Here is a 22623-nt window from a genome sequence, read left to right as displayed (position 1 = left end):
CTTACCGATTTTGAACTGCATTTAGCCTACTTACTTACTTAGGCCTAGTAACTGTGTGAGCCTCTCATTACAGTTGTCCTCCTCCGCTGAACAAAGCTATGCCGCCAGTGTACTCCTCTTACCAATTTTGAACTGCATTTAGCCTACTTACTTACTTGGGCCTAGTAACTGTGTGAGCCTCTCATTACAGTTGTCCACCTCCGCTGAACAAAGCTATGCCGCTTGTGTACTCCTCTTACCAATTTTGAACTGCATTTCGCCTAATTACTTACTTGGGCCTAGTAACTGTGTGAGCATCTCATTACAGTTGTCCTCCGCTGAACAAAGCTATGCCGCCTGTGTACTCCTCTTACCAATTTTGAACTGCATTTAGCCTACTTACTTACTTGGGCCTAGTAACTGTGTGAGCATCTCATTACAGTTGTCCTCCGCTGAACAAAGCTATGCCGCCTGTGTACTCTTCTTACCAATTTTGAACTGCATTTAGCCTACTTGCTTACTTGGGCCTAGTAACTGTGTGAGCATCTCATTACAGTTGTCCTCCGCTGAACAAAGCTATGCTGCCTGTGTACTCCTCTTACCAATTTTGAATTGCATTTAGCCTACTTACTTACTTGGGCCTAGTAACTGTTTGAGCCTCTCATTACAGTTGTCCTCCTCTGCTGAAAAAAGCTGTGCCGCCTGTGTACTCCTCTTACCGATTTTGAACTGCATTTAGCCTACTTACTTACTTGGGCCTAGTAACTGTGTGAGCCTCTCATTGCAGTTGTCCACCTCCGCTGAACAAAGCTATGCCCCCTGTGTACTCCTCTTACCAATTTTGAACTGCATTTAGCCTACTTTTTTCTTTTAGGCCTACTATGTCTGTGTGAGCCTCTCATAACAGTTGTCCTCCTCCGCTGAAAAATGCTGTGCCGCCTGTGCACTCCTCTTACCAATTTTGAACTGCATTTAGCCTACTTACTTACTTGGGCCTAGTAACTGTGTGAACCTCTCATTACAGTTGTCCTCCTCCGCTGAACAAAGCTATGCCGCCTGTGTACTCCTCTTACCAATTTTGAACTGCATTTAGCCTACTTACTTACTTGGGCCTAATAAGTGTGTGAGCCTCTCATTACAGTTGTACTCTTCCGCTGTACAAAGCTATGCTGCCTGTGCACTTCTGTTACCAATTTTGAACTGCATTTAGCCAAATTTTTTATTATAGGCCTACTAAGTCTGTGTGAGCCTCTCATAACAGTTGTCATCTACCGCTGAAAAAAGCTATGCCGCCTGTGTACTCCTCTTACCGATTTTGAACTGCATTTAGCCTACTTACTTACTTAGGCCTAGTAACTGTGTGAGCCTCTCATTACAGTTGTCCTCCTCCGCTGAACAAAGCTATGCCGCCAGTGTACTCCTCTTACCAATTTTGAACTGCATTTAGCCTACTTACTTACTTGGGCCTAGTAACTGTGTGAGCCTCTCATTACAGTTGTCCACCTCCGCTGAACAAAGCTATGCCGCTTGTGTACTCCTCTTACCAATTTTGAACTGCATTTCGCCTAATTACTTACTTGGGCCTAGTAACTGTGTGAGCATCTCATTACAGTTGTCCTCCGCTGAACAAAGCTATGCCGCCTGTGTACTCCTCTTACTAATTTTGAACTGCATTTAGCCTACTTACTTACTTGGGCCTAGTAACTGTGTGAGCATCTCATTACAGTTGTCCTCCGCTGAACAAAGCTATGCCGCCTGTGTACTCCTCTTACCAATTTTGAACTGCATTTAGCCTACTTGCTTACTTGGGCCTAGTAACTGTGTGAGCATCTCATTACAGTTGTCCTCCGCTGAACAAAGCTATGCTGCCTGTGTACTCCTCTTACCAATTTTGAATTGCATTTAGCCTACTTACTTACTTGGGCCTAGTAACTGTTTGAGCCTCTCATTACAGTTGTCCTCCTCTGCTGAAAAAAGCTGTGCCGCCTGTGTACTCCTCTTACCGATTTTGAACTGCATTTAGCCTACTTACTTACTAGGGCCTAGTAACTGTGTGAGCCTCTCATTACAGTTGTCCACCTCCGCTGAACAAAGCTATGCCCCCTGTGTACTCCTCTTACCAATTTTGAACTGCATTTAGCCTACTTTTTTCTTTTAGGCCTACTATGTCTGTGTGAGCCTCTCATAACAGTTGTCCTCCTCCGCTGAAAAATGCTGTGCCGCCTGTGCACTCCTCTTACCAATTTTGAACTGCATTTAGCCTACTTACTTACTTGGGCCTAGTAACTGTGTGAACCTCTCATTACAGTTGTCCTCCTCCGCTGAACAAAGCTATGCCGCCTGTGTACTCCTCTTACCAATTTTGAACTGCATTTAGCCTACTTACTTACTTGGGCCTAATAAGTGTGTGAGCCTCTCATTACAATTGTACTCTTCCGCTGTACAAAGCTATGCCGCCTGTGCACTTCTGTTACCAATTTTGAACTGCATTTAGCCAAATTTTTTATTATAGGCCTACTAAGTCTGTGTGAGCCTCTCATAACAGTTGTCATCTACCGCTGAAAAAAGCTATGCCGCCTGTGTACTCCTCTTACCGATTTTGAACTGCATTTAGCCTACTTACTTACTTAGGCCTAGTAACTGTGTGAGCCTCTCATTACAGTTGTCCTCCTCCACTGAACAAAGCTATGCCGCCAGTGTACTCCTCTTACCAATTTTGAACTGCATTTAGCCTACTTACTTACTTGGGCCTAGTAACTGTGTGAGCCTTTCATTACAGTTGTCTTCCTCCGCTGGACAAAGGTATGCCGCCTGTGTACTCCTCTTACCAATTTTGAACTGCATTTAGCCTACTTACTTACTTCGGCCTAGTAACTGTGTGAGCCTTTCATTACAGTTGTCCTCCTCCGCTTAACAAAGCGATGCCGCCTGTGTACTCCTCTTACCAATTTTGAACTGCATTTAGCCTACTTACTTACTTGGGCCTAGTAACTGTGTGAGCCTCTTATTACAGTTGTCCTACTCCGCTGAACAAAGATATGCCGCCTGTGTACTCCTCTTACCAATTTTGTACTGCATTTATCCTACTTACTTACTTGAGCCTAGTAACTGTGTGAGCCTCTCATAACAGTTGTCCTCCTCCGCTGAACAAAGCTATGCCGAATGTGTACTACTCTTACCAATTTTGAATGCATTTTGCCTACTTACTTGGGCCTAGTAACTGTGTGAGCCTCTCATTACAGTTGTCTTCCTCCTCTGGACAAAGCTATGCCGCCTGTGTACTCCTCTTACCAATTTTGAACTGCATTTAGCCTAACTACTTACTTGGGCCTAGTAACTGTGTGAGCATCTCATTACAGTTGTCCTCCGCTGAACAAAGCTATGCCGCCTGTGTACTCCTCTTACCAATTTTGAACTGCATTTAGCCTACTTGCTTACTTGGGCCTAGTAACTGTGTGAGCCTTTCATTACAGTTGTCCTCCTCCGCTTAACAAAGCTATGCCGCCTGTGTACTCCTCTTACCAATTTTGTACTGCATTTAGCCTACTTACTTACTTGGGCCTAGTAACTGTGTGAGCCTCTCATTACAGTTGTCCTCCTCCGCTGAACAAAGATATGCCGCCTGTGTACTCCTCTTACCAATTTTGTACTGAATTTATCCTACTTACTGTCTTGAGCCTAGTAACTGTATGAGCCTCTCATAACAGTTGTCCTTCTCCGCTGAACAAAGCTATGCCGCCTGTGTACTCCTCTTACCAATTTTGAACTGCATTTAGCCTACTTACTTACTAGGGCCTAGTAACTGTGTGAGCCTCAGGGAAGCAGAACGTGTGAAACGCGCGTTGGAGTGTGAGGAGGCAGCTTTGGCACATTCATCATGAGCACTGGTTAGTAGATGCACATACCCATTTGCACTATGCACTAAGCACTTTCCTGAGTATCTGCCACTTTATAGAACCTGGTTGGGGCTGTTTTATATGGAGGAGTTGTGCAATACATGAAAAGGCTATTTACATTTGCTACAGGCACACATATTGGATCATATTATTTGTTTCTTATTTTCTCTACTTACGCTCCAGTGTGGACACAGATCCTGGCGGTGTAATAGCCTCAAGAGATACATATCCTATGATATATCCCATTATAAAAAATCTTTTTCTTATATATTCTTTCTTGTTTTATCAGTGCTCAGATACTATATAAAAGAGGTATTTTTTGATGTATATTAAGTGACAATATGTATGTCCAAAGTTTGCCCCTCTTTGTTTTTAACTTATTTGTGTACTTGTCTAGTGGTGTCTAATAAAGAAATTTGAATCTTTTAAACATTTTCTCTTTAATTATTTATCCTCAAGTATATTCTTCTGTTTGGTTTAAAGTTTGGTATCTACTTGAGGTGCATATATATTGTAATTTTGGGATTTTTCCTCTTTGGATTAAAGTGTATTTAGTTGCTTACTTGGGCCTAGTAACTGTGTGAGCATCTCATTATAGTTGTCCTCCGCTGAACAAAGCTATGCCGCCTGTGTACTCCTCTTACCGATTTTGAACTGCATTTAGCCTACTTACTTACTTGGGCCTAGTAACTGTGTGAGCCTCTCATTACAGTTGTCCTCCTCCGCTGAACAAAGCTATGCCTCCTGTGTACTCCTCTTACCAATTTTGAACTGCATGTAGCCAACTTTTTTTAATTTTAGGCCTACTAAGTCAGTGTGAGCCTCTCATAACAGTTGTCCTCTACCGCTGAAAAAAGCTATACCGCCTGTGTACTCCTCTTACCGATTTTGAACTGCATTTAGCCTACTTACTTACTTGGGCCTAGTAACTGTGTGAGCCTCTCATTACAGTTGTCCTCCTCCGCTGAACAAAGCCATGCCGCCTGTGTACTCCTCTTACCAATTTTGTACAGCATTTAGCCTAATTACTTACTTGGGCCTAGTAACTGTGTGAGCCTCTCATTACAGTTGTCCTCTTCCGCTGAACAACGCTATGCCGCCTGTGTACTTCTGTTACCAATTTTGAACTGCATTTAGCCAACTTTTTTATTTTAGGCCTTCTAAGTCTGTGTGAGCCTCTCATAACAGTTGTCCTCCTCCGCTGAAAAAAGCTATGCCGCCTGTGTACTCCTCTTACCAATTTTGAACTGCATTTAGCCTACTTACTTACTTGGGCCTAGTAACTGTGTGAACCTCTCATTACAGGTGTCCTCCTCCGCTGAACAAAGCTATGCCGCCTGTGTACTCCTCTTACCAATTTTGAACTGCATTTAGCCTACTTACTTACTTGGGCCTAGTAACTGTGTGAGCCTCTCATTACAGTTGTCTTCCTCCTCTGGACAAAGCTATGCCGCCTGTGTACTCCTCTTACCAATTTTGAACTGCATTTAGCCTAATTACTTACTTGGGCCTAGTAACTGTGTGAGCATCTCATTACAGTTGTCCTCCGCTGAACAAAGCTATGCCGCCTGTGTACTCCTCTTACCAATTTTGAACTGCATTTAGCCTACTTGCTTACTTGGGCCTAGTAACTGTGTGAGCCTTTCATTACAGTTGTCCTCCTCCGCTTAATAAAGCTATGCCGCCTGTGTACTCCTCTTACCAATTTTGAACTGCATTTAGCCTACTTACTTACTTGGGCCTAGTAACTGTGTGAGCCTCTCATTACAGTTGTCCTCCTCCGCTGAACAAAGCTATGCCGCCAGTGTACTCCTCTTACCACTTTTGAACTGCATTTAGCCTACTTACTTACTTGGGCCTAGTAACTGTGTGAGCCTCTCATTACAGTTGTCCACCTCCGCTGAACAAAGCTATGCCGCCAGTGTACTCCTCTTACCAATTTTGAACTGCATTTAGCCTACTTACTTACTTGGGCCTAGTAACTGTGTGAGCCTCTCATTACAGTTGTCCACCTCCGCTGAACAAAGCTATGCCGCCTGTGTACTCCTCTTACCAATTTTGAACTGCATTTAGCCTACTTTTTTCTTTTAGGTCTACTATGTCTGTGTGAGCCTCTCATAACAGTTGTCCTCCTCCGCTGAAAAATGCTATGCCGCCAGTGTACTCCTCTTACCAATTTTGAACTGCATTTAGCCTACTTACTTACTTGGGCCTAGTAACTGTGTGAACCTCTCATTACAGTTGTCCTCCTCCGCTGAACAAAGCTATGCCGCCTGTGTACTCCTCTTACCAATTTTGAACTGCAATTAGCCTACTTACTTACTTGGGCCTAGTAACTGTGTGAGCCCCTCATTACAGTTGTCCTCCTCTGCTGAACAAAGCTATGCTGCCTGTGCACTCCTCTTACCAATTTTGAACTGCATTTAGCCTACTTACTTACTTGGGCCTAGTAACTGTGTGAGCCTCTCATTACAGTTGTCCTCTTCCGCTGAACAAAGCTATGCCGCCTGTGTACTCCTTTTACGAATTTTGAATGCATTTAGCCTACTTACTTACTTGGGCCTAGTAACTGTGTGAGCCTTTCATTACAGTTGTCCTCCTCCGCTGAACAAAGCTATGTCGCCTGTGTACTCCTCTTACCAATTTTGAACTGCATTTAGCCTACTTACTTACTTGGGCCTAGTAACTGTGTGAGCCTTTCATTACAGTTGTCTTCCTCCGCTGGACAAAGGTATGCCACCTGTGTACTCCTCTTACCAATTTTGAACTGCATTTAGCCTACGTACTTACTTCGGCCTAGTAACTGCGTGAGCCTTTCATTACAGTTGTCCTCCTCCGCTTAACAAAGCGATGCCGCCTGTGTACTCCTCTTACCAATTTTGAACTGCATTTAGCCTACTTACTTACTTGGGCCTAGTAACTGTGTGAGCCTCTCATTACAGTTGTCCTACTCCGCTGAACAAAGATATGCCGCCTGTGTACTCCTCTTACCAATTTTGTACTGCATTTATCCTACTTACTTACTTGAGCCTAGTAACTGTGTGAGCCTCTCATAACAGTTGTCCTCCTCCGCTGAACAAAGCTATGCCGCCTGTGTACTCCTCTTACCAATTTTGAATGCATTTAGCCTACTTACTTACTTGGGCCTAGTAACTGTGTGAGCCTCTCATTACAGTTGTCTTCCTCCTCTGGACAAAGCTATGCCGCCTGTGTACTCCTCTTACCAATTTTGAACTGCATTTAGCCTACTTGCTTACTTGGGCCTAGTAACTGTGTGAGCCTTTCATTACAGTTGTCCTCCTCCGCTTAACAAAGCTATGCCGCCTGTGTACTCCTCTTACCAATTTTGTACTGCATTTAGCCTAGTTACTTAATTGGGCCTAGTAACTGTGTGAGCCTCTCATTACAGTTGTCCTCCTCCGCTGAGCAAAGATATGCCGCCTGTGTACTCCTCTTACCAATTTTGTACTGCATTTATCCTACTTACTTTCTTGAGCCTAGTAACTGTGTGAGCCTCTCATAACAGTTGTCCTTTTCCGCTGAACAAAGCTATGCCGCCTGTGTACTCCTCTTACCAATTTTGAACTGCATTTACCCTACTTACTTACTTGGGCCAATAACTGTGTGAGCCTCTCATTACAGTTGTCTTCCTCCTCTGGACAAAGCTATGCCTCCTGTGTACTCCACTTACCAATTTTGAACTGCATTTCGCCTAATTACTTACTTGGGCCTTGTAACTGTGTGAGCATCTCATTACAGTTGTCCTCCGCTGAACAAAGCTATGCCGCCTGTGTACTCCTCTTACCGATTTTGAACTGCATTTAGCCTACTTACTTACTTGGGCCTAGTAATTGTGTGAGCCTCTCATTACAGTTGTCCTCCTCCGCTGAACAAAGCTATGCCTCCTGTGTACTCCTCTTACCAATTTTGAACTGCATGTAGCCAACTTTTTTTAATTTTAGGCCTACTAAGTCAGTGTGAGCCTCTCATAACAGTTGTCCTCTACCGCTGAAAAAAGCTATGCCGCCTGTGTACTCCTCTTACCGATTTTAAACTGCATTTAGCCTACTTACTTACTTGGGCCTAGTAACTGTGTGAGCCTCTCATTACAGTTGTCCTCCTCCGCTGAACAAAGCCATGCCGCCTGTGTACTCCTCTTACCAATTTTGTACTGCATTTAGCCTAATTACTTACTTGGGCCTGGTAACTGTGTGAGCCTCTCATTACAGTTGTCCTCTTCCGCTGAACAACGCTATGCCGCCTGTGTACTTCTGTTACCAATTTTGAACTGCATTTAGCCAACTTTTTTATTTTAGGCCTTCTAAGTCTGTGTGAGCCTCTCATAACAGTTGTCCTCCTCCGCTGAAAAAAACTATGCCGCCTGTGTACTCCTCTTACCAATTTTGAACTGCATTTAGCCTACTTACTTACTTGGGCCTAGTAATTGTGAACCTCTCATTACAGTTGTCCTCCTCCGCTGAACAAAGCTATGCCGCCTGTGTACTCCTCTTACCAATTTTGAACTGCATTTAGCCTATTTACTTACTTGGGCCTAGTTACTGTGTGAGCCTCTCATTACAGTTGTCTTCCTCCTCTGGACAAAGCTATGCCGCCTGTGTACTCCTCTTACCAATTTTGAACTGCATTTAGCCTAATTACTTACTTGGGCCTAGTAACTGTGTGAGCATCTCATTACAGTTGTCCTCCGCTGAACAAAGCTATGCCGCCAGTGTACTCCTCTTACCAATTTTGAACTGCATTTAGCCTACTTACTTACTTGGGCCTAGTAACTGTGTGAGCCTCTCATTACAGTTGTCCACCTCCGCTGAACAAAGCTATGCCGCCTGTGTACTCCTCTTACCAATTTTGAACTGCATTTAGCCTACTTTTTTCTTTTAGGTCTACTATGTCTGTGTGAGCCTCTCATAACAGTTGTCCTCCTCCGCTGAAAAATGCTATGCCGCCAGTGTACTCCTCTTACCAATTTTGAACTGCATTTAGCCTACTTACTTACTTGGGCCTAGTAACTGTGTGAACCTCTCATTACAGTTGTCCTCCTCCGCTGAACAAAGCTATGCCGCCTGTGTACTCCTCTTACCAATTTTGAACTGCATTTAGCCTAATTACTTACTTGGGCCTAGTAACTGTGTGAGCATCTCATTACAGTTGTCCTCCGCTGAACAAAGCTATGCCGCCTGTGTACTCCTCTTACCAATTTTGAACTGCATTTAGCCTACTTGCTTACTTGGGCCTAGTAACTGTGTGAGCCTTTCATTACAGTTGTCCTCCTCCGCTTAATAAAGCTATGCCGCCTGTGTACTCCTCTTACCAATTTTGAACTGCATTTAGCCTACTTACTTACTTGGGCCTAGTAACTGTGTGAGCCTCTCATTACAGTTGTCCTCCTCCGCTGAACAAAGCTATGCCGCCAGTGTACTCCTCTTACCACTTTTGAACTGCATTTAGCCTACTTACTTACTTGGGCCTAGTAACTGTGTGAGCCTCTCATTACAGTTGTCCACCTCCGCTGAACAAAGCTATGCCGCCAGTGTACTCCTCTTACCAATTTTGAACTGCATTTAGCCTACTTACTTACTTGGGCCTAGTAACTGTGTGAGCCTCTCATTACAGTTGTCCACCTCCGCTGAACAAAGCTATGCCGCCTGTGTACTCCTCTTACCAATTTTGAACTGCATTTAGCCTACTTTTTTCTTTTAGGTCTACTATGTCTGTGTGAGCCTCTCATAACAGTTGTCCTCCTCCGCTGAAAAATGCTATGCCGCCAGTGTACTCCTCTTACCAATTTTGAACTGCATTTAGCCTACTTACTTACTTGGGCCTAGTAACTGTGTGAACCTCTCATTACAGTTGTCCTCCTCCGCTGAACAAAGCTATGCCGCCTGTGTACTCCTCTTACCAATTTTGAACTGCAATTAGCCTACTTACTTACTTGGGCCTAGTAACTGTGTGAGCCTCTCATTACAGTTGTCCTCCTCTGCTGAACAAAGCTATGCTGCCTGTGCACTCCTCTTACCAATTTTGAACTGCATTTAGCCTACTTACTTACTTGGGCCTAGTAACTGTGTGAGCCTCTCATTACAGTTGTCCTCTTCCGCTGAACAAAGCTATGCCGCCTGTGTACTCCTTTTACGAATTTTGAATGCATTTAGCCTACTTACTTACTTGGGCCTAGTAACTGTGTGAGCCTTTCATTACAGTTGTCCTCCTCCGCTTAACAAAGCGATGCCGCCTGTGTACTCCTCTTACCAATTTTGAACTGCATTTAGCCTACTTACTTACTTGGGCCTAGTAACTGTGTGAGCCTCTCATAACAGTTGTCCTCCTCCGCTGAACAAAGCTATGCCGCCTGTGTACTCCTCTTACCAATTTTGAATGCATTTAGCCTACTTACTTACTTGGGCCTAGTAACTGTGTGAGCCTCTCATTACAGTTGTCTTCCTCCTCTGGACAAAGCTATGCCGCCTGTGTACTCCTCTTACCAATTTTGAACTGCATTTAGCCTAACTACTTACTTGGGCCTAGTAACTGTGTGAGCATCTCATTACAGTTGTCCTCCGCTGAACAAAGCTATGCCGCCTGTGTACTCCTCTTACCAATTTTGAACTGCATTTAGCCTACTTGCTTACTTGGGCCAAGTAACTGTGTGAGCCTTTCATTACAGTTGTCCTCCTCCGCTTAACAAAGCTATGCCGCCTGTGTACTCCTCTTACCAATTTTGTACTGCATTTAGCCTAGTTACTTAATTGGGCCTAGTAACTGTGTGAGCCTCTCATTACAGTTGTCCTCCTCCGCTGAGCAAAGATATGCCGCCTGTGTACTCCTCTTACCAATTTTGTACTGCATTTATCCTACTTACTTTCTTGAGCCTAGTAACTGTGTGAGCCTCTCATAACAGTTGTCCTTCTCCGCTGAACAAAGCTATGCCGCCTGTGTACTCCTCTTACCAATTTTGAACTGCATTTAGCCTACTTACTTACTTGGGCCTAGTAACTGTGTGAGCCTCTCATTACAGTTGTCTTCCTCCTCTGGACAAAGCTATGCCTCCTGTGTACTCCACTTACCAATTTTGAACTGCATTTCGCCTAATTACTTACTTGGGCCTTGTAACTGTGTGAGCATCTCATTACAGTTGTCCTCCGCTGAACAAAGCTATGCCGCCTGTGTACTCCTCTTACCGATTTTGAACTGCATTTAGCCTACTTACTTACTTGGGCCTAGTAATTGTGTGAGCCTCTCATTACAGTTGTCCTCCTCCGCTGAACAAAGCTATGCCTCCTGTGTACTCCTCTTACCAATTTTGAACTGCATGTAGCCAACTTTTTTTAATTTTAGGCCTACTAAGTCAGTGTGAGCCTCTCATAACAGTTGTCCTCTACCGCTGAAAAAAGCTATGCCGCCTGTGTACTCCTCTTACCGATTTTAAACTGCATTTAGCCTACTTACTTACTTGGGCCTAGTAACTGTGTGAGCCTCTCATTACAGTTGTCCTCCTCCGCTGAACAAAGCCATGCCGCCTGTGTACTCCTCTTACCAATTTTGTACTGCATTTAGCCTAATTACTTACTTGGGCCTGGTAACTGTGTGAGCCTCTCATTACAGTTGTCCTCTTCCGCTGAACAACGCTATGCCGCCTGTGTACTTCTGTTACCAATTTTGAACTGCATTTAGCCAACTTTTTTATTTTAGGCCTTCTAAGTCTGTGTGAGCCTCTCATAACAGTTGAACTCCTCCGCTGAAAAAAGCTATGCCGCCTGTGTACTCCTCTTACCAATTTTGAACTGCATTTAGCCTACTTACTTACTTGGGCCTAGTAATTGTGAACCTCTCATTACAGTTGTCCTCCTCCGCTGAGCAAAGCTATGCCGCCTGTGTACTCCTCTTACCAATTTTGAACTGCATTTAGCCTACTTACTTACTTGGGCCTAGTTACTGTGTGAGCCTCTCATTACAGTTGTCTTCCTCCTCTGGACAAAGCTATGCCGCCTGTGTACTCCTCTTACCAATTTTGAACTGCATTTAGCCTAATTACTTACTTGGGCCTAGTAACTGTGTGAGCATCTCATTACAGTTGTCCTCCGCTGAACAAAGCTATGCCGCCTGTGTACTCCTCTTACCAATTTTGAACTGCATTTAGCCTACTTGCTTACTTGGGCCTAGTAACTGTGTGAGCCTTTCATTACAGTTGTCCTCCTCCGCTTAACAAAGCTATGCCGCCTGTGTACTCCTCTTACCAATTTTGAACTGCATTTAGCCTACTTACTTACTTGGGCCTAGTAACTGTGTGAGCCTTTCATTACAGTTGTCCTCCTCCGCTGAACAAAGCTATGCCGCCAGTGTACTCCTCTTACCAATTTTGAACTGCATTTAGCCTACTTACTTACTTGGGCCTAATAACTGTGTGAGCCTCTCATTACAGTTGTCCACCTCCGCTGAACAAAGCTATGCCGCCAGTGTACTCCTCTTACCAATTTTGAACTGCATTTAGCCTACTTACTTGGGCCTAGTAACTGTGTGAGCCTCTCATTACAGTTGTCCACCACCGCTGAATAAAGCTATGCCGCCTATGTACTCCACTTACCAATTTTGAACTGCATTTAGCCTACTTTTTTCTTTTAGGCCTACTATGTCTGTGTGAGCCTCTCATAACAGTTGTCCTCCTCCGCTGAAAAATGCTGTGCCGCCTGTGTACTCCTCTTACCAATTTTGAACTGCATTTAGCCTACTTACTTACTTGGGCCTAGTAACTGTGTGAACCTCTCATTACAGTTGTCCTCCTCCGCTGAACAAAGCTATGCCGCCTGTGTACTCCTCCTACCAATTTTGAACTGCAATTAGCCTACTTACTTACTTGGGCCTAGTAACTGTGTGAGCCTCTCATTACAGTTGTCCTCCTCTGCTGAACAAAGCTATGCTGCCTGTGCACTCCTCTTACCAATTTTGAACTGCATTTAGCCTACTTACTTACTTGGGCCTAGTAACTGTGTGAGCCTCTCATTACAGTTGTCCTCTTCCGCTGAACAAAGCTATGCCGCCTGTGTACTCCTTTTACCAATTTTGAATGCATTTAGCCTACTTACTTACTTGGGCCTAGTAACTGTGTGAGCCTCTCATTACAGTTGTCCTCCTCCGCTGAACAAAGCTATGTCGCCTGTGTACTCCTCTTACCAATTTTGAACTGCATTTAGCCTACTTACTTACTTGGGCCTAGTAACTGTGTGAGCCTTTCATTACAGTTGTCTTCCTCCGCTGGACAAAGGTATGCTGCCTGTGTACTCCTCTTACCAATTTTGAACTGCATTTAGCCTACTTACTTACTTCGGCCTAGTAACTGTGTGGGCCTTTCATTACAGTTGTCCTCCTCCGCTTAACAAAGCGATGCCGCCTGTGTACTCCTCTTACCAATTTTGAACTGCATTCAGCCTACTTACTTACTTGGGCCTAGTAACTGTGTGAGCCTCTCATTACAGTTGTCCTACTCCGCTGAACAAAGATATGCCGCCTGTGTACTCCTCTTACCAATTTTGTACTGCATTTAGCCTACTTACTTACTTGAGCCTAGTAACTGTGTGAGCCTCTCATAACAGTTGTCCTCCTCCGCTGAACAAAGCTATGCCGCCTGTGTACTCCTCTTACCAATTTTGAATGCATTTAGCCTACTTACTTACTTGGGCCTAGTAACTGTGTGAGCCTCTCATTACAGTTGTCTTCCTCCTCTGGACAAAGCTATGCCGCCTGTGTACTCCTCTTACCAATTTTGAACTGCATTTAGCCTAACTACTTACTTGGGCCTAGTAACTGTGTGAGCATCTCATTACAGTTGTCCTCCGCTGAACAAAGCTATGCCGCCTGTGTACTCCTCTTACCAATTTTGAACTGCATTTAGCCTACTTGCTTACTTGGGCCTAGTAACTGTGTGAGCCTTTCATTACAGTTGTCCTCCTCCGCTTAACAAAGCTATGCCGCCTGTGTACTCCTCTTACCAATTTTGAACTGCATTTAGCCTACTTACTTACTTGGGCCTAGTAACTGTGTGAGCCTCTCATTACAGTTGTCCTCCTCCGCTGAACAAAGATATGCCGCCTGTGTACTCCTCTTACCAATTTTGTACTGCATTTATCCTACTTACTTTCTTGAGCCTAGTAACTGTGTGAGCCTCTCATAACAGTTGTCCTTCTCCGCTGAACAAAGCTATGCCGCCTGTGTACTCCTCTTACCAATTTTGAACTGCATTTAGCCTACTTACTTACTTGGGCATAGTAACTGTGTGAGCCTCTCATTACAGTTGTCCTCTTCCGCTGAACAAAGCTATGCCGCCTGTGTACTCCTCTTACCAATTTTGAACTGCATTTAGCCTACTTACTTACTTGGGCCTAGTAACTGTGTGAGCATCTCATTACAGTTGTCCTCTTCCGCTGAACAAAGCTATGCCGCCTGTGTACTCCTCTTACCAATTTTGAACTGCATTTAGCCTACTTACTTACTTGGGCCTAGTAACTGTTTGAGCCTCTCATTACAGTTGTCCTCCTCTGTTGAACAAGTATAATCAAAAAATTCCGGCACTCATGAAAGTCTGCAAATAAGATTTATTCCGATGCAATCCACAATATATAACGTTTCGGTCTGAAACTTAGACCTTCATCAGACTAGGATTGAAAAAACAAAACAAAGTGAACAATAAACAACAAACAATATATACCCATATATCTAACACTAAAGAGAAACAGTTATCTATATGCATACAATATCTGAGAGAACTTCACGCAAAGAAGGCATACGTGAGAGGAATATAAATAAATGCATAGCGTACAGAATAGTGTAATATTACAACATAAGTTGCACATAGAGACAAGACACTTAGTACATGAGAAGGGCACTTCAGGGTTCCTTGAGATAAGGTAGAAGTATAGAGATATATACTGGTACACAGTAACAAAAACGACCATAATGAACATTAGAATAGGAGTAACATGGAAAGTATCACATCATGTAGGCAATGCATTAGATGTCTCAATAAATCCTAAAACAGGATGTACAAAATATCTCAGGGTTCCATGGAGAAAAAATTCAACAAAAATAAAAAAACAAAAATAAAAAAACACAAAAAAATAAAAAAATACAGCCGGATCCAGTGGGAAAATAGAAAATGCAAAATATGCAGAAAAAATGAAAATAAAGTCGAAGAGATACGGTTGAGACTCAGTCAGGTAAAGAGCCGTAAATGGATAAGACAGCGCAAGCCGCACTAGGTAAGTGACGTGACGTGGAACGCACAGATGGAACGCAAACACAGTCCCTCCAGATAGACGTAAGACACAAAGTGGTGGGTGGAGCTGCAAGGTGGAGCGCAGGGAAGTGTCACATGGTCGAAGCTGTGTAGAAGTGCGCATGTCCAACCTAGGGACAGATGGAGATGTCTACGGCTAGAATAGAAGAAATAGTAATTAATAGGTAAACAAAAACCAATAAAGAAATAAACATATAAGGTACAGTGGTAACAAGGAATAAGTAATAAGTGACGGAAACATTAGTAGAAGAAAACATTAGTGAAAAAGGTGAAAATAATGTACTAAAAATATGCAAAAAGTAAAAACAAAGCAGAAAAAACGTAAAAAAATATATAAATACAGAAAAAAGGAGGGAAAAAATAGAAAAAAGGGGGAAAAAAATATATAATAATAAAATCCAAAATATATAATAAAGAATAAGCCTAGTAACTGTGTGAGCCTTTCATTACAGTTGTCCTCCTCCGCTGAACAAATCTATGGCGCCAGTGTACTCCACTTACTTGTTTTGAACTGCATTTAGCCTACTTTTTTATTTTAGGCCTACTAAGTCTGTGTGAGCCTCTCATAACAGTTGTCCTCCTCTGTTGAACAAAGCTTTGCCACCTGTGTACTCCTGTTACCAATTTTGAACTGCATTTAGCCTACTTACTTACTTTGGCCTAGTAACTGTGTCAGCCTCTCATTACATTTGTCCTCCGCTGAACAAAGCATTGCCACCTGTGTACTCCTGTTACCAGTTTTGAACTGCATTTATCCTACTTACTTACTTGGGCCTAGTAACTATGCGAGCCTCTCATTACAGTTGTCCTCCTCCGCTGGACAAAGCTATGCCGTTTGTGTACTCCTCTTACCAATTTTGAACTGCATTTAGCCTACTTTCTTATTTGGGCCTACTTACTGTGTCTGTGCCACTCATTACAGTTGTCGTCCACTGAACAAAGCTATGCCGCCTGTTTAGTCCTGTTACCAATTTTGAGGGGCCCTGTGCCAGTGCCAACTAGTGGGCCCCCCCTGCTTGCTCAGGATCACAGCACTTGCAAAGTTGAAATACTTCTCCCTGCTCCACCGCCGTGATGTATTCCACGTTTCCTGGGCCCACGAAAATCTTGAGCCAGCCCTACCCCCCCACAACTTTAGCCATATGAGCCCCTGTTTTCAATGCTTAACTATTATTATAAAGTAACTTAAGATTGACAAGCTTAAGAAATAAGAATTGATGTTTTTGGCATTAAAATGGACACTGTAGGTGTTTTCCTGTCCTCCACTCACTGCCGACTTTGATTCCCCATTGACTTGCATTGGGTTTCGTGTTTCGGTCGGCCCCCGACTTTTCGCATTAATCGGCCGATTTCACCCGACCCACCTTTTGAGAAAGTCGGGTTTCGCGAAACCCGACTCGATCCTAAAAAAGTAAAAGTCGCTCAACTCTAGTCATGGTTTTTCTGCACCCTTTTTATTAATTCAGAATTTCTTATTATACTTAAAGTACTAGCCAACTCATAAATGATGAGTCATAATGTTTTATTTTTTATTTTTTTATTGCAAGTACATACAATTGTTATTTCATTTTATTACCTATTGTGACAGGGTGTGGAGATATGTGTCAGAAAGATTACTTTCTTATGTGATCTAAAACCCATAATTTTCTCTCCAGCATGCTATGTGCTGAAGTGGTTAATCAGCCATGATAAAGGACTAGGTTTTTGTTGAGTAGGTGCAAGATGGGCATCCTGCCTACTCACCATATTTCCACCTCAAGGGTGTAACTGGGGAGTTAACTGTTGAGCCACTGTTTTTTTTTATCGCTGTGTTGCATGTTTGGAGAGGACGTTCTCCAGATGGTGACTTCAGTTAGAGCTGAAGACTTGTGTTGTCCTGTGCAGGCGAGTCCTGACAGTGCCAACACAAGGACTTTTCTGTATTTTATCTTTTGTTTTGCTGTTTTGCCAGAAAGGCCATGTATATTTTATTAAACCCTGCCATGGTTTATGCTGTGCCATAATAAACCAGCGGGTGACTTACACAAAAAGCCTTCCTGTGTCTACCTTTGCAAGCAGCCGAGTGAGTCAACAGCTCATACTATTCAGAATGAATTTTTTAATCATCTTTCACCTAACTGACTTATTTGTATTTCCTTTTTATGTCACTTTGTATTGCATTTACTGTTTCTTTAATTTCTTTATGTCAGCCAGTGTGCTTTTGGTAGAAATAAACCTATATACAAAATTCTACATTTAAACTTTTCACATTTCAACTTTTCTTTTATAGCTATTTTGACAACATGAAACTTAATAACAAGATGATAAAAAATCAATTAAGAAAATATGTAAAATCGCACATATGCAAATGTATTGACAAGGTATATAGCTACAGTTCATTATTTATAGAATGTTTTTTGAAAAATCAATTCAATTTGTTACTCAAATGTTACCAGTTTTATATGATGTAAAAGATACTTATTTTTACATTTAGCGCAATGATTCAGTTTCTATTCATAGACCTAAATTTAAATACAGTGATTAAGTGGGAGCGGCATTTTGGCTCTGGCCTTTTGCTTGCTCTCCATCAATTCCTACTTTTTTGCCATATGTAATAAAGATTTAAATTATATAGAGCACAACAATGCAATTTTATTTTACCTTAAGCAATTTTAAATTCCATGAAAAGAAAATCTAAGTTCATCTTTGGTATTTTGTTAGCCAAATTCAGTTAAAAATAAATTATAAAAACTATCCTTTTTACGGTCACAAAGATAAAAAGTTCACAACTTTTCTCTTCATGGCTTTCTTCATATCTTTGTTCCTTAGCGTGTATATTATTGGATTTAAGGCTGGAGTTACAACAGTGAACAGAACTGCCACTGCTCGATCTTGATCTAAAGAGTCTTGCGTTGATGGCCGTACATATGTAAAAATAGCTGTTCCATAAAGCAAAAATACAACAGTAAGATGGGCGCTACAAGTAGAGAAGGCACGTTTTCGACCTTCCGTTGTCCGTATCTTCAGCAGAAATTTGCTGATAAAAACATATGAGAGGAGAGTTAGTAGTAAAGTCGATGTAGCCAATGTTCCTGTAACTCTTGTGAGAAGTTTGAGATTGAGAGAAGTATCGGTACAGGCCAATTTAAGCACTGGTTTAATATCACAGAAAAAATGGTTTACTATATTTGGTCCACAAAATGGTAACTTTGCTGTCATCACTGTATGTAACAGGGAATGAAAATGTGCAGTAATCCATGTGCTGAATGACAAGCTTCGACAAACTCTAGTATTCATGATTGTAGAGTAACGCAATGGATTACCAATGGCAACATATCGATCATATGACATTATTGTTAGGAGCATCACTTCAGTGCTTCCCAACAAATGGAAAAAATAAATCTGGGACATGCAGCCGAAGAAAGAGATGATCTTTTCCAAGGCCAAAAAGTCTCTTAGCATCCTTGGAACAGCCACCGAAGAAAAGCAGATATCTATAAATGACAGATTCCATAAAAAGTAATACATAGGGGTATGGAGGCTGGTGTCTAAAACAGAGACTACCATGATGGAGAGGTTTCCTATCAAGGTAGTTACGTAAAACATCAAGAAAAATATGAAAAAAATCACTTGAAGCTCTGCTAGATCAGTCAAGCCAAGCAAGACAAATTCAGAAATGTTAGTGTAATTCACCAAGTCCATTCCAGTTTTGAGATAAAATAATACTCATTAAATTAGTTTTTTTCACAGATATAAGTCTGCATATCTTAAATCTAATTTTCTTTATAAACCATGTAGTTTTTTGTAGTATTAAAACAAATATGTAGAATGACAACTTTACTTCTTTGACTTGGCACCGGCTGAAAGTCTTTAATTTTATATATTTGCTTTCTTTCTTATTTGCCTTGAAATGAAAAAAATTAAATGTTAACTTTTTCAAAGAATATGTAATTTAGGTTAAGGTAAGAAATATTTCATGTAAACTTTCAGTATATTGTAGGAACATGTCAAAATTTGCTGTTTTTAGGGATCCAGTGGCTGAAATCACCACCAGCTACTAGACTAAGGCTATAGAAAGATGGAGCTTTTTAGGGTGCTCAAATAGACTGGTTTTCAAATGGAAACCACCGTATAAAATACTCTATCTTTTGGGAGTTTTTGGAGGAGCTTTTCATTTCCTAAAGTGGTTTTGAAGAATTTATGATGCATTTTGAAGGAATTTTTCCTCCTAATGATCTTTGTTGCTGCCTTTTGATTGGATAGTGATAGTTTCTACCAGATTCCATCAAGAATCACTAAAAAGAAGTGACATGCACATTCTTTTTTCCAACAGGCATTTTCCAAAACATGAGGTGTAAAAGGACACTCAAAACATGGAACCTATATAAACATTAAAGTGTTTTTACAATGGAAATGATATGAATCTTTCAAGCACTTTTAAGCAATGTTTAAAGAGATTTTTTTTAAGTGGTCTTGCTCAAAAAATCCACATAGACTAAAGATGCTTAGCTTTCTTAGGAGAGTTACTTGTGGCCATGTTGTGTCTGTGACCCATGTACAGTCCACCAGGCAGGGCCAATAGGACATTTTGGAGAGCAAAGTACCCCAAGTCATATATTCTATGTACTTCAAAGTGAAATGAAGGAGGTTCTGATGAAAACTTAAAAGCATTACATTTACTTAGTTTTGAAAAGTGATGCCTAAAGGGGAACATGATATATTTGCCCTTGTTTGGAATCATGCTTTGGCTAATATCACCTACAGTAATAAATAATACTTTAATGAAGAAAACATAAAATGTAACGATTACTGGACTATTTTTTCTATCAAAATATACAATTTCCCTAAATATGTGTGTTCTTTGGAGTCTACTTATTGTCACCAACTTACCATCTATTTTTCTTCTTTTTATGTGCAGTTTTGATTATTTCTGCATTAACTTCATGGAAATTTGTCAGGTAAGCTTGTGGCATTTTGTATCATATAAAGTGGAAATGCAGGTCATTAAATACTGTTGGATGTCTCAGGAGTGTAAATTAGAGGGATGTTTTTCTGGAGCAACAGGATACATTGGGAATAAATGAATTGCATAATAAAATAAAATAATTCTTTTAGGTTATTTGTAAAATATATTTAAAATTCTTAAAATGAAAATAGGTTTTTGGGATGGCAAAATGACTGATGTAGGCATATCAATCACTTTGGAAGACAAACTGTGATGATGAAAATAATTATGATGATTATAATAATATTAATTCTTCATATCGACAGCTGTGTAATTCTTCTGAGAAAAAGTATAAAATCTTATAAATAGATATTATTGATTTCAGTGCTTGATGGAAATATCCTTGGTACCAGTGACCACAGTATAATTTCCTTTTGCATAACCCCTTATTCACATATAATGTACTGGTACATCATATCCTGGCTCACTGACTTTGTGAGCTTTCACCTTTCCCATCAGATGATGGCTGATTTATTTAGCCATCATGTGCCTCTAAAAGCTGAAGAAGGAGTGGAGCTCTGTCTGCCCCTGTTATCCTGTTAATCTCTGATAGCAGCAGCAGCGGCAGGAGGCCCGTTATTCCAACCATCCAGCAGCGAGGCTGTGATATTATCAAGGAGCACTAATGGGTTATCAAGACAGGTGAGGGTATGCTGAAGACCCCCGTGCTTGTCATTGCTATACTTCTGTTAAAGAACACTAGACCGTCAAAACAAATACCCCTTAGGATACTAGACCAGACCAAAGAACCAAAAACAACAAGGATCCCTAAAATATAACTATTAATAAATAAAGCTAAAAACTATTTGTTCCAAATTTGAAAACATTGGTGTATAGATACATAACAATATGCCCCAATACTGATCCCTACCTGACAGGTTGGCACCTTAAGTTTCAGCGGTAGGCGCCCCCGCTCTTCGATGGCTGGCCCTGATAGCCCAATACAGACCCTGCGATCCTTAAAAAAACGTCCCAGTGTATTCACAGCAAAAAACACAAAATTTGTTATTTGCCCCAAAACGATCCCTAATAGGGAATAGTAGAAAAGTATAACAACTCAATGGGTAGACACACAATACCAATGCCTTGTTTATCCAAAATGTACAATAGCAAAAGGGCCACTCCAACTGATTCACATAATATTCAAATCAGCCCTGTAGTTACATATATCCAACATTTCAACTGGTCAAATGACCCCTTGGTATAAGGATAAGCCTAATAGAATGGTGGCCCAGAAAGTAAAAAATAACAATAACAAAGCATCCTAAAATGGGGCCCCAGAGCATAATGTCAAATACAGCCGCATAAATACCACCCCATTTTAATAACTCAATCTCATAATATAACCAACGCTTCTACTCATCTGCGTCCTGGTGATACGTACAACTCAGGCGCTGTGGGTATTCATTCAGTCATATTGCTCAAGGGGTCTCCAATGGGGATGTCCTCCCTACTTAGGCCGACGCGTTTCCCCCCACGGGAGTCCCGGGGGTTCATCAGGGGATATGGACTGTGCCAGATGATGAGAGGGTGCAGGGGGCTTCTGTTAAAGCCAGCCTTTAGCTGATGGTTATAGGAAATAGTATTTTTTGCTATACATAGCAGGACTGATGCCCTGCTATGTGTAGCACAAGTGATCAGACAATCGCTGCTTGAAGTCAACTAGGACTAGTGCTGAATACAGTAAAAGTAAAAAAATATTTTTTATAGATAAGAAAAGACTCACAAAAGTTCAAAGCAAACACCCCTGCCTCTGCGCACCAGGCGCTGCCTCCTCTTCCTTCATAAGCATCCCCAGCACCTGCGCTGTAAGTTTTCTTTTGGGCATGCACTGTTGCACTGCCCTTCGTACTTACTGCACAGGCGCAGGGGACACCAATGAAGGAAGAGGAGGCAGCACCTGGCTCACAGAGGCCCTTAGTGACGGCTGTGGTACGTCTGTGTTAGGGGTTAAAGACCTGCCCCCTGGTCTAATTCGAGGTATGAGGGGCACATTATAAAAGCGATTATTGCAGCGTTGGCAGGGACCAGAACTAAAAGAGCCACCTTGAAAGAATGCAGCATTAGTGCTGCACAAGGTGGCTCTTTTAGTTAAAAATGCCTGGGGGGTTGACAGGTTCCCTTTAAATTTATGTAATCAAATAATTAAAAATTGGCATGTGCATATGTATTCACCCCTTTTGCACTGAAACCCACGAAAAATTTCTGGTGCATGGGATTACCTTCATAAGTCACAAGCTTAGTGAAAGGAAGTCCATCGGTGTTCGATCTTCGTGTCACATGTTTGCCAGTATATACACTTCACAATTTCAGATATGCCACAGAGGCTGCAACACCATTAAGCAAGAGGCATCACTAACCAAACACCACCATGAAGACCAAGGAGATCTCCAAACACCACCATGAAGACCAAGGAGATCTCCAAACAAGTCAGGGACAAAGTTACTGAGAGTACATGT

General features: G+C 41.8%; 1 protein-coding gene across 1 annotated transcript; it reads right to left on the bottom strand.

Annotated features, from left to right (window-relative positions):
* Positions 1 to 17359: 17359 nt before the first annotated feature.
* LOC138657974 (olfactory receptor 12D1-like) lies at positions 17360 to 18873 on the bottom strand. Its single transcript, XM_069745562.1, has one exon. The coding sequence runs from the start codon at positions 18859 to 18861 to the stop codon at positions 17926 to 17928; it is 936 nt and encodes a 311-aa protein (XP_069601663.1). The 5' UTR covers positions 18862 to 18873; the 3' UTR covers positions 17360 to 17925.
* Positions 18874 to 22623: the final 3750 nt, after the last annotated feature.

Source organism: Ranitomeya imitator, chromosome 1 (genome assembly GCF_032444005.1).
Source record: "Ranitomeya imitator isolate aRanImi1 chromosome 1, aRanImi1.pri, whole genome shotgun sequence".
Taxonomy (NCBI): Eukaryota; Metazoa; Chordata; class Amphibia; order Anura; family Dendrobatidae; genus Ranitomeya; species Ranitomeya imitator.
This window is presented reverse-complemented; position numbering and strand designations above follow the sequence as displayed.

Coding starts and splice junctions, on each gene's coding strand:
- LOC138657974 (XM_069745562.1), bottom strand. CDS start 18,861: ATGGACTTGGTGAATTACACTAACATTTCTGAATTTGTCTTGCTTGGC.